At 47.0% G+C, this 17,162-nt stretch overlaps 1 protein-coding gene and 2 pseudogenes across 1 annotated transcript; all 3 read left to right on the top strand.

Annotated features, from left to right (window-relative positions):
• The first annotated feature begins 807 nt into the window (after positions 1-807).
• OR9S37 (olfactory receptor family 9 subfamily S member 37) lies at positions 808-1,758 on the top strand. Its single transcript, NM_001390623.1, has one exon. The coding sequence runs from the start codon at positions 808-810 to the stop codon at positions 1,756-1,758; it is 951 nt and encodes a 316-aa protein (NP_001377552.1).
• On the top strand, positions 10,981-11,289 carry OR9S40BP (olfactory receptor family 9 subfamily S member 40B, pseudogene; annotated as a pseudogene).
• Positions 12,527-13,234, top strand: OR9S40CP (olfactory receptor family 9 subfamily S member 40C, pseudogene; annotated as a pseudogene).

Genomic DNA, 17,162 nt, shown 5'->3' with positions numbered 1-17,162 from the left:
CATGGGGTGTGCAGAGGAGCCAGGAGCACAAAAGTAACGATGGGGGAGGAAATGCCATGTCCTGAATGTGTCACAGCCCCTGTCCTGCTGTTCTCAGACCATGCAGCTGGGCTCTCCCCTGCCCATGAACTGCCTAACATCTGGGCTTTGCAAGAAAGAACCCTTAGATTCTCAAGGATGTGGAGGACTCTGTTGTTGGTTGCCATCACAGTCTTATTAGAGATAAAGATGCTGAGATGGGTCTCGGGGTCTGCAGGAGAGACAGACATAGTTTCACTTTAGCCTGGTGAAGGCTGGTCCCTGATCTGCTCCCACACTGGCCTGGAGTTAGAACCATCACTGGGTCCGTTCCTGATAGCATCAGGTGCTTAATGATTTCTAAAATTAAAAATGAGTAAAATAGGGGTGGAAGGTGCAGGATTGGATACTTGAGCAGGTGCAGGAATGGCACCACTCAGGACCATCCCCATCGGAAGGGAGAGCATGTCCTGCAAAACAAGGACAGGGAGATGGAAGCCATCCTTACGCTGGAGACTCTCAGCTCAGCAGGACCCCTGGAGCCATCTCATAGAGTGAGTGTTTCAAGCATTCTTAGGAATTAGTACATCAGAGGAAATGTTTACATTTGAGGTCGACCTGAGCTCATCTGGAGGAGAACTGTGCAGCCGGTGGTCTCTTAGTCAGTGAACAGTAAGGTGCTGAAGGGCCCCTGTTATCCAAGAGAAAATGATCTGACTTAGACTGACTTCCCCTTGCTGTCTCCCACTTATTCTCTGCTCTCTGCCCCAAGTCCCCCAGTGCAGGGCCATGCAACCCCCCAAAAGTGGAAACCTCTCAGAGATGCTTCTGCAGGAGTTTGTGTTCGAGGGATTTGATGGTGGTCCGCAGAACCATGCCCTGCTCTTTGCAGTGTTCCTGGCCCTGTACTTCATGGCCGTCCTAGGGAACCTCACCATGATCGTGGTCATCACCCTGGATGCCCATCTGCACTCCCCAATGTACTTCTTCCTCAAGAACCTCTCCTTCCTGGACCTGTGCTACTCATCTGTCATCAGCCCCAAGGCCCTGGTCAACTTCCTATCCTCCTCCAAGGTCATTACCTTTAAGGGATGTGCCACCCAGTTCTTCTTCTTCTCCATGATGGGCACCACTGAGGCATTCCTCTTGGCTGTGATGGCCTATGACCGCTTCATGGCCATCTGCAACCCCCTGCGTTACCCCATCTCCATGCGCCCCTCGGTCTGTGCCTACCTGGTGCTGGGCTCCTACTGTGGAGGTTGCTTCAATTCCATCCTGCAGATCAACTTCACATTCAGCCTCCCATTCTGCAGTTCCAACCACATCGACCACTTCTTCTGTGATGTGATTCCCCTGCTACAGCTCACTTGTGCCAACACAGCCATCAACAAGCTTGTCATGTTTGGTCTCTGTGGCCTCATCATCATGGGCACCACACTTGTGGTCTTCACCTCCTATGGTTACATCACAGTGACCATCCTGAGGATGCACTCAGGAGGAGGGAGACACAAGCTCCTCTCCATCTGTGGCTCCCACATGACAGCCATGTCCCTCTTTTATAGGACTGTCTTTGTCATGTATGCCCAGCCGGGAGCTGTGGAGTCCATGGAGCAGGGCAAGGTGGTCTCTGTCTTCTACACCCTGGTCATCCCGATGCTCAACCCCCTCATCTACAGCCTGAGAAACAAGGACGTGAAGGATGCCCTGTGGAGACTGATCCAAAAGCACATAGCCACGTGAAGGAGGGTGACTGAAGAGACAGAATGTCCTGAGGGCTGGACATGAGGGCTCTGGGGGAGACAGAGGTTTGGTTGGAAGTATTCGTTCTTCATTCATCCAAGTGATTCTTTCATTCATTTCATTCAACACTGTGGAAGCACATCATGGGCCCCCCATGCAAGTGTGAGATGAAGAGATCAGATAAGGCACCAGAAAAATGATGGTGAATGATGGGGCAAGACCCTAATCTTGAAGTTTGAATAACACAACTGTTAGAGCAGTGAACAGAATATTGAAACAGAATTTATGTCCCAAGTTTAACAACTTCCAGTGAAGGTATGTAAGTAGATAAACTCTCAGCCATTCCTATCCCTCCTTCCCTAAATCTACTGTAATTATGAGGTTGGTAATCTCCCCTGAACCACCTAGAAGGGGAACCTGAGGACACTCAGCCTTGCCCCTTTCTTGGTGATAGCCTGGGTCACCACAGCCAACTAGCGGGAGTTACAAAGACCATGCTTCCCCTCAATCCTGAGTGGGGCTGTTCCTCCCCTCCCCCTTCTGTTCACTGATGCTGCCACCCAACAAGGCAGCAGGGAGCACCTGTGCTCCTGTTTCAGATGCTCCTAGTGCTCCCTGTCCAGGGTTTCTCGCCTCAGACAGCAGCTGGGAGCCCCAGGGAGTCAATGTGGATGTCTCATACCCAAAGATCCAGCGACTTTCTACCACACAACCAGACTACTTCTGATCACAGAAAATGGTGCTTTATTGGCTCAAACATCTCTGAAGGTTCTGATGGCTGCCCTAGAGACAGGATATGGAGAGAGAAGATGCCCTTTCTTGGCAGAGAGCACAGCTCCTTGCTCTCTGTCCCACACTCCCTGGGAGATCCTGGACCCTCTGTCTTGACCTGCCCATTCAGAGCTCCACCCTCATGCTCCATGGACCCAACACGCTGCCTGGATTCAGATCCCAGTGGCCTCAATATGCCTCCCTTTGATGGGGTCATCCACTCCCATGGTCACCATGAGGAGGTGGCCCTGTGGACACAGGGGTGGTCTCTACCCTGGATGGTCAGTAGGGATGTGTCCTGCCTCTCTAACCACAACTCTCCATCTCCTTTTCTGCCTGCTCGGGAGGACTGTGGGGAGAGACTGACAGCTAACTTATCTGGTTGCTGCTCACAGTTACTCAGTAGGAAGCTACTCCAAGGTCTCTGCTTGATTGTTGTCCCCATTTGTCTCATCTCTGAGCATGCTGACATATATTACTGTATTTGTCTAATATAATGAATTTCTTTCTTTGAGAAGTTCCCATGATGTTCTGCTCCACGTCTGGCATGCCTTGGTATCTTCTCATGCTACACGACTGTTCCATCTTCCAAATTCTGCCCCTCATTCTCCTCTGGTCCTCCTCCTCTTCTTCCTAGTCTTTCTCTTCCTCCTTCTTTCTCTTCTTACATTTCTCTTCCTCCTTCTCCTTTTTTTTTCCTTTCTCCTTCTCCTCCTTCTTCTCCCTTCTCTCTCTCTTATTCTTCATTCTGTGGATTTTCAAAAGGATATTCCAGGATTTATAATATCTTAATCTTAATTCTTCAACTTATAATATCTTAGGGCCTTCCCTGGTGACTCAGCTGGGAAAGAATCTGCCTGCAATGCAGGAGACCCTAGTTCAATTCCTGAGTCAGGAAGATCCCCTGGAGAAGGGATAAGTTACCAGCTTCGATATTCTTGGACTTCCCTTGGGCCTCAGAGAGTAAATGATCTGCCTGCAATGAGGGAGACCTGGGTTTGATCCCTGGGTTGAGAAGATCCCCTGGAGGAGGGCATGGCAACCCACTCCAGTATTCTTGCCTGGGAAATCCCAAGGATAGAGAAGCCTGGTGGGCTACAGTCCATGGGGTCACAGAGATTCGGACATGACTAAGAACAGCACATAGAATCTGAATCCAAAATGAGGAAACACATTTTTTCTCTTACAGAATAGTACATTATCATCGATATGTAAATTTAATTATATATATGATAAGGGATTAGTGGTTCTAGTAGAAGAGCATTAATTCTGACTTTGGAATAAATTTAGGAAGTTCATCAGATAGTCAATGGAGTAGAAATTCTCCAATAGTCTGGAAAACATGACTTGTAAAAACCCTGCACATCTCCATTTGTCTGTTACCCAGATTTCAGATTGTAGTGAACACCTCTTTACAATTTTAGAAGTAGTTTATTAGGTTTGTTCATGCTATACATGGAGAAGGAAATGGCAACCCACTCCAGTCTTCTTGCCTAGAGAATCCCAGGGATGGCGGAGCCTGGTGGGCTGCCATCTATGGGGTCCCACAGAGTCGGACACGACTAAAGTGACTTAGCAGCATGCTATACATTCATTGCATCCTGTACCACATTGCAGGTTTTCAGCACATATCTCCTGGCTGATTATAATTTGAGTTCAGTGCTAACTAGCCATTGTACTCTGAAATACACCTGACATAGCTCTAGTTATCTTAATTAAGTGTAGAATAAACATCTTAAGTTTGAAGACCATGTTGTAGTTTTAATTCTGTTTCCTTACTTTTTTTAAAAGATTAACGATTTTTATTGTGTTTAAAATAACATTTCTGTTGTAACCAATTATAAGTGTACAGCTTGTTGTTGATGTTCAGCTGCTAAGTCATGTCTGACTCTTTGTGACCCTGTGAACTGCAGCACACCAGACTTCAGACTTCCCTGTCCTTCACTGTCTCCCTGAGTTGGCCCAAACTCATGTCCATTGAGCCACTGATGCCTTCCAACCATCTAACCATCATAAGTGTACAGTTTAGTATTGCTCAATATATTCACCTTGTTGTGTAACAGATCTCCAGAAAATTTCATCCTGCAAAACTGAACTGCATACCCCTTCAGCAACAACTCCTTATTTTCCCCTCACCTCCACCACTGATAGCCAACCTTTACTTTCTATCTCCATGAAAGTGGCTACTTTCAATTCCACAGGTAAGTAAAACACAGAATATGCCTTTTTCTCTCTGGTTATTTCACTTGGCATAATTTTTTCAAGGTTCATTCATATTGTTCATGAAAATGAACATATTTTCATTTTTAAAGGTTGAATAACATTCCATCATGTATATACACCACATTTTGCTTATCTATTCATCTATCATTTTGTTTATCTATTCAACACCTAGGTTACTTCTACCTTTCACCTGCTGTGAAGGCTGCTATTGTTGTCCAAATATCTCTTATAGATACTGCTTTCTAAGTTCATACATGCAATTACTGGATCATATAGTAAATGGTTTTTTAATCTGGGAGAAAATCTCCAAAGTACTTTCCATAGTAGTTGTATCAATTTACATTCCCATCAACAGAGCAAAAATCTTTCAATTTCTCCACTTCCTAGTCAGCCTATCCTCTTTTCTTTGTTTGTTTTTAAGAGTAGCCATTCTAATACTTGTGAAGTAGTTATCACATTGCTGTTTTTTTATTTTAATGTCACAGAAAATCAGTAAGGAAACAGTGCTTTTAAATGACCTATTATATCAGATAGAATGAATTGCTATATATAGAATATTTTATCCCCAAACAGCAGAATACACATTCTTCAAAGTGCGTGTGGAATATTCTCTAGGACAGATCACATGCAAGGCCACTAAATAAGTCTCAATAACTTCAAGAATATTGAAATCATAACACACCTTTATTCTGACCACACAGGTATGAAACTAGAAACCAACTGCAAAAAAATAAAACTGCCACACACCCGACAAACACAGAGACTTAAACAATATGTTCCTAAACCACCTATGGGCTTTCCTGGTGGCTCAGAGGTTAAAGCATCTGCCTGCAATGCGGGAGACCCAGGTTCAATCCTTGGTTCAGGAAGATCCCCTGGAGAAGGAAATGGCAACCCACTCCAGTATTCTTGCCTGGAGAATCCCATGGACCGAGGAGCCTGGTAGGCTACAGGCCACAGGGTCGCAAAGAGTCAGACACAACTGAGTGACTTCACTTTCACTTAAATTACCTATAGATCACTGAATTAATCAAAGAAGACATTTTTAAAATACCTGGAGTCAAATGAAAAGAAAAACACATCAATTGAAAATCTAGGTGATACAGCTAAAACAGTTCTAAGAGTGAAGTTTATAGCAATACAAACTAATTCATAAAATAAGAAAAATATCCAAAAAACAATCCAACTTTACACCAAAAGAAAATAGAAAAAGAGAATAAACAAAATCCAAATTTACTAGAAGAAACAAAATAATAAAAGTCAGACCAGGGACTTCCTTGGAAGTCCAGTGGTCAAGAGTTCATCTTCCAATGCATAGGGTGCAAATTTGATTCCTGGTTGGGGAGCTAAGATCCCACATGCCTTGGGGCCAAAACAAAACAAAAACAAAAACCATAAAACAGAAGTAATGTTGTAACAAATTCAATACAGACTTTAAAAGTGGTCCACATCAAAGAAATCTTTTTAAAATATCAGGCCAGAAATAAATAAATCAGACTAAAAGAAAAAAACTAGAAAAGATCAATGAAATCATAATTGGTTCTTTGAAAAGATAAACTAAATTGATAAGCCTTTAGCCAGATACATTAAGAAAAAAGAGAAACCCCAAATAAACACGGAGAAGGCAATGGCACCCCACTCCAGTACTCTTGCCTGGAAAATCCCATGAATGGAGGAGCCTGGTAGGCTGCAGTCCATGTGGTCGCTAAGAGTCGGACACGGCTGAGCAACTTCACTTTCACTTTTCACTTTCATGCATTGGAGAAGAAAATGGCAACCCACTCCAGTGTTCTTGCCTGGAGAATTCCAGGGACAGGGGAGCCTGGTGGGCTTCTGACTATGGGGTCGCACAGAGTCAGACATGACTGAAGCGACTTAGCAGCAGCAGCAGCAGCATGAAACAGGAGAAGCTACAACCAACACAAAATATGCAAAATATTTTAAGAGATTACTAGGACCTGTTATAAGCCAATAAAACTGACAGCCTGCAAGAAATTGGGCAAGTTCACAATCATGTGGCTTCCAAAGACTGAATTAGGAAAAACAGAAAATCTAAAAAGTTCAAAAATGGATAAGAAGATTGAATCAGTAATGAAGAACCTTCTAAGAAAGAAAAGCCACAGGCCAGATGGTTTCATGGTGAATTCTACAAAACACCAAAGAGTTATCAATGCCAATACTTCTCAAGCAACTTCAAAGTGTTGAAGAGGGAACACTCTCAAACTCGTTCAAGTCCAGCAGTACCCCGATACAGAAGCCAGAAAAGGTCACAACAGGAAAGAAAAACTACCAACTATTATCTCTAATGAGCATAGATGCCAAAATTCTCAACATATTATGAAATTCTTTACAGTCTGAGCCACCAGGGAAGTCTTTTGGATTTAGGGTCCTTCTAATCCAGTATGGCCTCTTCCTAACTAATTCATTTAGAAAGACCCTATTTCCAAATAGGGTAATAGTCTGAGTTACCAGGACTTCTCTGGTATTTCAGCTGGTGAAGAATCCACCTGCAAAAGAGGGGACCCTGGTTTGATTCCTGGGTCAGGAAGATCTCCTGGAGAAGAGATAGGCTACCCACTCCAGTATTCTTGGGCTTCCGTGCTGGCTCAGATGGTAAAGAATCCACCGCAATGCAGGAGACCTGGGTTCGATCCCTGGGTTGGGAAGATCCCCTGGAGATGGGAAAGGCTACCAACTCCAATATTCTGGTCTGGAGAATTCCATGGACTATATAGTTCACGGGGTCACAAACAGTTGAACACAATTGAGCAACTTTGCCATCCTCTTAGTATAGTGGTTGAGTATCCCTGCCTGTCATGTGACAGACTGGGGTTTAATTCCCTGATGGGGAAGCAACATGCCCTTTGGGCTTCCCTGGTAGCTCAGCTGGTAAAGAATATGCCTACAAGGCAGGAGACTCCAGTTCAACTTCTGGGTTGGGAAGATCCCCTGGAGAAGGGATAGTCTAGCCACTCCAGTATTTGAGGGCTTCCCTGGTGGCTCAGATGGGAAATAATCTGCCTGCAATGCAGGAAATCTGGGTTCAGTTCCTGCGTTGGGAAGATCCCCTGGAAAAGGGACTGGCTACCCACTCCAGTATTCTGTCCTGGAGAATCCCATGGACAGAGGAGCCTGGAGGGGTACAGTCCATGGGATTGCAAAGAGTTGGACATGACTGAGCGACTTTCACTTTCTTTCTGAAGTTCCAAGTAGACATCGTTTTTGGGGGGAGGAGAGAGGGGGTGATACTGTTCACCTTGCCACAGTGATGTTCCATGTTCTTCAAGGGAATTTATATTCTGCAGTTTCTGAATGTCATGTTCTATTTACACCAAGAAAGTATGCTTGGCTGATATTTTAAATCATTTATAATATATAACTACTAACTTTGTCTTGTTTTATCAATTACTGACAAAGATGGGGCTCTCAGTCTGGGGCAGGGACCCCCCGCCTCAGGTGTGGCTCAGCCACCCGCAGTGCCCTCCTCCAGATGTAACAGAATTCATGGGGGTGCCTAGTCCAACCCACAGGTCTCTTGAAAGCTGGGCAGCAAGGACCCAGGGCACCATTTTAAGGAAACCAGTCCCAGAAATGCCAATGGTCAACAAATATTAATACGTGAAAAAATATGCAGCCTCACAAGGAAATAGAGGCCTGGGCTTCCCTGATGGCTCAGACGGTAAAGAATCTGTCTGCAATGCAGGAGACCCAGGTTCAGTCCCTGGGTCGGGAAAACCCCTGGAGAAGAAAATGGCAACCCACTCCAGTATTCTTGCCTGGAAAATCCTATGGACAGAGGAGCCTGGTGGTCTACCATCCATGGGGTCGCACAGAGTCAGACACGACTGAGCGACCAGCACGTTCATAGGCACTACCTGCCTGCTAAGTGTGTAAATGTCAGGGTGGATGACGATGAGCCGTGGTGAGGGGAAGGGAATTCAAATCTTTGTGAGCCATTGGAAGAAAATAAGTTGTACATTTCTGGAGGAAATAGACTGTATTAATAAAAAAATAAAGACAAAGCAAGCTGTCTATGCTGTAATGACCCCTGTTGTGGTTGTAGGACCTTAGCCCACAGAAATATTAGCAGGAGCCCAGAATGAACGTAGGTTGAGTTGTGGTTTGTGAGAGGAAGGAGAGTGAGGGAGTTAGGGTTAGGAAACCCGTGACGCTGGCTGCGCCCACACAGGGGAACACCGCGGAGACGTTCAGAACCGACCCGGGAAGACGTCCTTGCTATGCTGTCTGTTAAGTGAAGGCCCCAACCGCGAGCTAAGGACAGCATGACCCGATTCACACAAAGATCCCAAAAGAAAGGCTTCACGTGTGCAGACACACCTTGGGCAGACACCCCCAACTGCTAAGAGAGGCGAGGCTTTACTGGGGCCAAAGGAAAACGCATTTCCATGGTACCGTTGTGCGCTCAACTGCTCGGTCATGTCTGACTCTGCGGCCCCGTGGACTCTAGCCACCAGGCTCCTCTGTCCGTGGGATTTTCCAGACAGGAATAGTGGAGTGGGTTGCCATTTCTTTCTCCAGGGGATCTTCCTGACCCAGGGATGGAACTCGCGTGTCCTACATTGACAGGTGGGTTCATTACCACTAGCGCCACCTGGGAAGTCCCCATTGTACTATATCACATCTTAATTCTTGAATTTCATCAAGCATGTGTTTATTCTGAAATTTCACACACACACACACACACACACAAGGAGAATTTTAGACATGCCAGCAGCAACAAAAACAACAGAGGGGATTCAGAGTCCATTTCCACGTTCCCATTATTCAAGGGGGTAAGGATGTGCCCACAATTCAGGCTTGTGGAGGCAGAGTCTCTAAGTCTGGAGTAGAGAGGGCCGTGTGCTGGTCTGGGCACAGATTGCCCACCTGCCCCCTTTCCTGACACTGACAACCTCCAAGGATGGGCAGGAGTGAAGGCTGAGGGCCAGGAGGTCACACCTGCCCCCTGGGGAGACTCATCCAACGAGGGGCACTGGGTCCCTCTAACTTGTCTGTGTTCCTCTCCTGTTGGCCCCCTACTGCTTGCTGAAGACTTTAGGCTTCCTGTCTGTCCTGCCTTGGGTCGAGAGGGGTCAGGGGAAGATTGGCCTTGGGACTGCAGCTCCTGGGACTGGGGGGTTGGCTCCCAGTGCACTCAGAGCCCAAGCCTCACCTAATTGGCCATCAGAGGCCTTGAGTCCCAGACCTGCAGGTAGAGAACACCTTGCCCCGCTGAGTGACCCAGAGGTGTGGGCAGGGCATGGAAGAGCAGATGAGCTTCCTCCAAGATCCAGTAGTTCCCACTCCAGAATCTGGGGCACCAGTCTGAGGCTCTCTGAGACCCTGGGTACCCTCCTTGGCACCCCCTCATTCTCCCTTCACTATACAGGAAGGCAGAGCTGAAAGGGCAGTAGACAGGGGACCTGGTGCTGACTGATTATCATCAGCACAGACCTGGGTCAAGAGCTCAGGAGGCCCTGGGAGAGCAGTTCCTGGCTGGGCAATCACAGCCCTCACCTGGACAAGGTAAGGTCAGGGCAGCCACCCTCAGGGCTACAGGAGTGGGAGGAGACCATGTGGGTAAGGGGGCAGGGCCATGCATACAGTAAGCACTCAGGTCTGCTCTCAGCAGGGGAATTGGGGACACCCTCCTGCCTGGCCAGCCCTGGACTCGTCTCGCAGATAATGCCCCAGTCCAGGCTCAGAGGCAGTGATGCTGAGATGGGAATCTAGGCGTGCAGGGGAGAGAAACAGGAAACACCAACATTAGCCCAGGGAGACCTGGCCCCTGCCCTGCTCCTGGCCTGTCCAAGACGTGGTGGGCAGAGACACCCAGGAAACTTTTCTGAGATTAATGAAGAGTACACAAAGGGGCAGAATGCACAGGATTAGATACATGAGTGAAGAGCAGAAAGCTGGCAGCGTCGCTGGGAAGACAGGCGGCTGTGGCACCATTTCTGCACTCTAGACTCAGCCCTGCAACCCTCCTGGCACCCCACCCCATCCTACAGTGACTGTTCAGAGTCCCCACAGGCTGAGTGCTCCCTGCAAATTTGTGAATTAGCCAATCGGAGAAAATGTTGCCTTTTCAGGTCAATCTGAGCTCGCCTGGAGGACTGGGCACTGAAGGGTCCCTGTGCTCCAAGAGAGAATGACCTTGTGACCCTCACCTCTTCCCTCTCCCTGCCTCCCGCCTGCTCTCTGCCACATGTCCCCCAGCTCAGGGCCATGGCATCCCACAGAAATGGAAACCTCTCAGAGATGCCTCTGCAGGAGTTCATGCTGGAGGGATTTGAGGGTGGCCCACAGACCCAGGCCCTGCTCTTTGTTCTGTTCCTGGCCCTGTATGTGGTGGCCGTCCTGGGGAACCTCACCATGATCGTGGTCATCACTCTGGATGCCCATCTACACGCCCCAATGTACTTCTTCCTCAAGAACCTCTCCTTCCTGGACCTGTGCTACTCATCTGTCATCGCCCCCAAGGCCCTGGTCAACTTCCTGTCCTCCTCCAAGGTCATCACCTTTAAGGGATGTTGTTGGGGGCCAGCGTGAGGCACTCCGCCCATGGCAAAGGTCATGAGGAAGGAGGCTCAACATACGCAAAGGCGGGATTGAGCCTCAGGAGTCCCCCTGGAAATCCTCAAGCATCTACCCCCCTAACCAGAGCCTGCCTACTTTACTACTTTGTGCTCTCACCTACACCTCTGACTTTACAGGGGGCTGTCCCCCACCACCTCTTTCGGAGAAGGAGTTAACTTAGAGCTCCAGTTAATAATAATTCCTGGGCGTCATAGGGCTGTTTTAACCTACAAAGTCTTCTGAAGGTTCTCTAGCCTGCCTGACAGGCTTGTCTGGCCACATGTGATTGCTCACAGCCTCCCAATCATGAGAGGCACGAGATGCTTTAAACCTTCTAAAAACAGGTTCCTTAGAAAAATTAGAAAACCATTAGTATAAGTATAGTGGGCTGATTAGAAATTGTATTGGTGAAGGGCTTTTCATTTGTTGAGCCAATGTTTGTTGCTAAGTCTCCACATCCCCTGCCCTTACACACATTAATGAATATATAGAAGAAATAAGTATTAACCTTTGATATTAATCACGTTAGACCTTAGGCTAAGTAAATTCTTTCCTTAACTAAAACCCACTACACCCTCACCCTATAGGAATGTAACTTTATTTGGGTGGCATCTGTTTTAAGAATAATCACCCCTGTAGAAATAAGTGTCCTGGTTGACTGACCGCTGTCACAAGGAGAGGGTCATAAATTGTCAGCAGGACCCCCTGGCCAGAAGATTATGTAACACCCCTAAGACCTCTGTATACATTTGTATGAAGCACCTAACTTTGATAAAAGTCAGGACTGCTGACCCCGCATGACTTTTGCATAACATCTCAGTGTATAAAAGTAGACCATGGAAAATAAAGAATTGGGATCAGTTCCTTGAAAGACTGGTCTCCCCATGTCTCTCTCTCTCTCAAACTCTGGCTGAGTCTCCATCTGGAGTGCGGAACCTGCCATGCTTACTAATTATGCCTGGGCTTCTAAGATCCGGCCGGGGAGGCCTCAGTGTCTCCTCTCCTTTGGGAGGACGGAAGGACGCCTGCAGCCTATGTAAGTGGTGCAAGCTTCTTGTCTTGAAGTTTTATTGGTCTCCCGCGTAAACCAAGCTACTCAGCCTCTTTTCTCCACTGAATTTTCCTACTGAGCTATCCTCATTCTATTACTCTTTATATCTCTAATTAATATCTAATTGAAGCTATTGTATTCTGATCCTCGCTGACGCCGTCCCCGCTTCAAAATCTCTGGATCAGCCGGGGCTGGATCCCGGCAGGATGTGCCACCCAGTTCTTCTTCTCCATGATGGGTACGACTGAGACTCTCCTCTTGGCTGTGATGGCCTATGACCACTTCGTGGCCATCTGCAGCCCCCTGAGCTACCCCATCTCCATGCGCCCCTTGGTCTGTGCCTGCCCGGTGCTGGGCACCCACTGTGGGGGCTGCCTCAACTCTGGGATGCAGACGATCCTCACATTCAGCCTCCTGTTCTGCAGCTCCAACCACATCAACCACTTCTTCTGTGATGTGATCCCCCTGCTCCAGCTCACTTGTGCCAGCACGGCCGTCAATGAGCTGGTCTTGTTTGCTATGTGTGGCCTCATCATTGTGGGCACCACACTCGTGGTCCTCGTCTCCTATGGCTACATCACAGTGACCATCCTGAGGATGTGCTCAGGAGGAGGGAGACACAAGCTCTTCTCCACCTGTGGATCCCACATGACAGCCATGTCCCTCTTTTATGGGACCCTTTTTGTCATGTATGCCCATCTGGGAGCTGTGGAGTCCGTGGAGCAGGGCAACGTGGTCTCTGTCTTCTACACCCTGGTCATCCCAATGCTGAATCCCCTCATCTCCAGTCTAAGAAACAAGGACGTGAAGGATGTCCTGCAGAGACTGGGCCAGAAGCACACAGCCACGTGACGGAGGGTGACCAGAGAGATCCCAGTGTCCTGAGGGCTGGACAAGAAGACTTGAGGGGAGGCACTGGGTTTGGTTTGAGGAATTCATTCTTTATTCAGCTAATTCATTCTTTCACCCAGCATTTTATCCAACCCTTCTTTGAAGCACATCATGAACCACACACTACAAGTGTAAGATGCAGAGATGAATAAGGCATCTTGTTTGCCACCAAAAATCTAATGGCCCACAGTGGGGCAAGACACTAAACTTGAAGTTTCTGTAACACGGTGGGCAGAGTCATGAACTGGGAGTCTTTGAAGCACAGTATGGGTCCCAGTTCAACATCAATTGGTGAAGGTATGTGGACTAGACAAACTCTCTGAGCTTATCCCTTCACTTCTTTATTGAATCTAATGTAAATATGTACCCAACAATCTACCCTGGGACAACTAGCAGGGGGCTTTAGGACACTCAGCCCAGCCCCTTCCTTGGTGATAGCCTGGGCATCCCCGCAGCCAATTAGGGGAGTTAGGAAGACCATGCTCCCCCTCAATCCTGCAGCGGGGCTGTTCCTCCCCTCCCCCTTCTGTTCACTGATGCCACCACCCAACAAGGCAGCAGGGAGCACCCGTGCTCCTGCTTCAGAGGCTCCTAGTGCTCCCTGTCCTGGGTTTCTCCCCTCAGACAGCAGCTGGGAGCCCCAGGGAGTCAACGTGGATGCCTGACACCCATAGTTCACCATCCAGCCTGACAGGTGATACTGTCCTGACTATTTGTGACCCTAAGAAATGGAGCCTTGTCAGCACCAACACCTCTGAATAAGGATAGAGGTCCTGGTGCTGCTGCAGAGCGCAGGGGGGTAGAGAGAGGGAGCAGTTTCTTGGTAGAAGCACAGCTCCCTGGCCGTCTGTCCCACACTCCCTGGGGCAGCTGGGAGTCTTGACCTCCCCATTCAGAGCTCCAGGCCCCTGCTCCATGGACCCAACACACAGCCTGGACCCAGGGCCTATCGTGTCTCCCTGTGGGAGAGTCACCCACTCCCATGGTCACTCCCAGGAGGTGGTCCTCTGGACGAGAGGGTGGTCTGTTCCCTGTAGGGGCAGGGGGCGTGCCCTGCCCCTCTGATCACAGCTCTCCACCCGCCTCTCTCCCTGCTCCGGGGGACAGGGGGAGGGGCTGGCAGCTAAGTTGTCAGACTGCTGCTCCCCATTACTCAAGTGGAACCGCCTCCAAGCTTCCTGCTGGATTCCTATTCACATTGACTTTGGGCTCCAAAACTAGTTCTACGTCTGCCATAGATCGTTGTATTCATCTGATAACAAACTGTTACTTGAGGCTTCCCCAAATATTCTGCTTCACCGTGACAGCCCTTGTTGTCGTCTCATGCCGCAGCTGTTCCCTCTCACACGCGCTATCCTCTGTCTGTCTGCTGTGATTTTTTTCGTCATTCCATGGAATGTTACAGGAATATTCTTGGGTCTTCTACTTGATCCAAATTTGGAATATGCATACGTATAATATATATTCATTCCATGCACAAGTGTAGATTTATCTTAATTCTGTAGAATTTAAAGTTATACATAGTAAGAAATCAGTTAAAGATTCATAGCAAAACAGCATCTATCCTGAATTAGGAATAAATAAAAGGTCTGACTTTAGATGGAACAAAAACTTTACATTTCTGCAAGAGAAATGTAAAACAAACAAACAAAACAGCAAATCGTAGATTGTTTCTTCCTAAATTACCTACATTTCAGATTGTAGTGATGAACACAGTACAACGTTAGAGGCAATTCACTTTGCTTTGTTCATCTTATACAACGTTTTGTATGCTAGCTCCACAGAGTAGATTCTCAGTGGTACATATCTACTGGATGATTATAATTTGACTTCCTTGTCAACTAGTCATTGAACTCCAAAATATACTTGGCATAGCATTATACTTATGAGCTTGGATTTGGCAATGATTTCTTGGATATAACTGAAAAGCACAGGAAACAAAAGTGCAAAGAGACACAAGGGACTCCATTAAACTTAAAAATCTGTGCATTAAAGAGCTAAATAATAGCTTGAAAAGGCAACCTGTGGGATGGGAGAGAATGACCGCAACTCCTATGTCTGATATGGGGTAACATCCAGAGTATGTGAAGAATTCCTACAATTTAAATAATCCTGTTAAAAATGAGCAGAGGATTTGAATAGTTATTTCACTAAAGATGATCTACAGATGGGCAACAAACATATGAGGAGATGCTCGTCATCACTAATCCCTGAGGAAATGCAAGTCAAATCACAAGGACATACCACTTACATCCGTGAGAATGGCTGTATTAGAAGCAAAAAAAGAAAAACAGGTAAAAACATAGCCAATGTTGTAAAGGATCCAGATCAATTGGAGCCCTTATACACTTTTGGTAGATAGTAAAATGATGCAACCATTATGGGGAACAGTACAGAATTTCCCCAAAAATCTAAAAAAAAAAAAAAAAAAGAATTGCCACATGATCCACGTTCGAGTATGTATCCAAAATAATTATAGACTGCTCTCTAAGAGATATTTGCAAACCCAAGTACACAGCAGCATTATTTGTGGTGGCCAAAAGGTAGAAACAAGCCACGTGTTCATTGTGGATGAGATAATAAACAAAATGATGCACATACGTATGATGGAAAGGCACCCACCTTAAAAGGGATGAAAATCCTGTCACTGGATGCAACACAGATAAAGCTTAGGACATTGTGCTAGTGAAATAAGCCAGATGCAAAAAGACAAAGGCTGTATATTACTAACATGCAGTAAAACAGTCACATTCACAGAGACAGAAAGTAGAAAGGTGGTTCTCAGTGGTGAGGTTGTGGGGTGGGGTGGGGGGTGGGGGTGGAAAGAGAATGTTTTTAAAGGGGGTGAGTCCAAGATCCACACAGTCAAAGGCTTTGGCATAGTCAATAAAGCAGAAATAGATGTTTTTCTGGAACTCTCTTGCTTTTTCCATGATCCAGTGGATGTTGGCAATTTGATCTTTGGTTCCTCTGCCTTTTCTAAAACCAACTTGAACATCAGCAAGTTCACGGTCCACGTATTGCTGAAGCCTGGCTTGGAGAATTTTGAGCATTACTTTACTAGCGTGTGAGATGAGGGCAATTGTGTGGTAGTTTCAGCATTCTTTGGTATTGCCTTTCTTTGGGATTGGAATGTCATGTATGGATGTGAGAGTTGGACTGTGAAGAAGGCTGAGCACCAAAGAATTGATGCTTTTGAACTGTGGTGTTGGAGAAGACTCTTGAGAGTCCCTTGGACTGCAAGGAGGTCCACCCAGTCCATTCTGAAGGAGATCAGCCCTGGGATTTCTTTGGAAGAAATGATGCTAAAGCTGAAACTCCAGTACTCTGGCCACCTCGTGTGAAGAGTTGACTCATTGGAAAACACCTCTGATGCTGGGAGGGATTGGGGGCAGGAGGAGAAGGGGACGACAGAGGATGAGATGTCTGGATGGCATCACTGACTCGATGGACGTGAGTCTGAGTGAACTCCGGGAGTTGGTGATGGACAGGGAGGCCTGGCATGCTGCAATTCATGGGGTCGCAAAGAGTCGGACATGACTGAGTGACTGAATTGAACTGAACTGAACTGAACTGAACTGAGTCCAAGATAAAACATTCTGGACACTTGTTGTGCAGAAATGTGGATATACAAAATGCTACTGAACTAAGTGGGTTTCCCCGGTGGTGCTAGCAGTAAGGAACCCACCTGCCAATGCAGGAGACATGAGGCACAGGTTTGAACCCTAAGTCAGGAAGATCCCCTGAGGGAGGGCATGGCTATCCACTCCAATATCCTTGCCTGGAGAATCAGTCCATGGGATTCCAAAGAGTTGGACACGACTGAAGTGACTGGGCAGACACTGAACTGTACACTGACAATTATTTACAATTTTCAAGATTTCTTTGT

The sequence above is a fragment of the Bos taurus genome, chromosome 3, assembly GCF_002263795.3.
Source record: "Bos taurus isolate L1 Dominette 01449 registration number 42190680 breed Hereford chromosome 3, ARS-UCD2.0, whole genome shotgun sequence".
NCBI lineage: Eukaryota > Metazoa > Chordata > Mammalia > Artiodactyla > Bovidae > Bos > Bos taurus.
The sequence above is the reverse complement of the archived record's forward strand: the minus strand, read 5'-3'. Positions and strand labels throughout refer to the sequence as shown.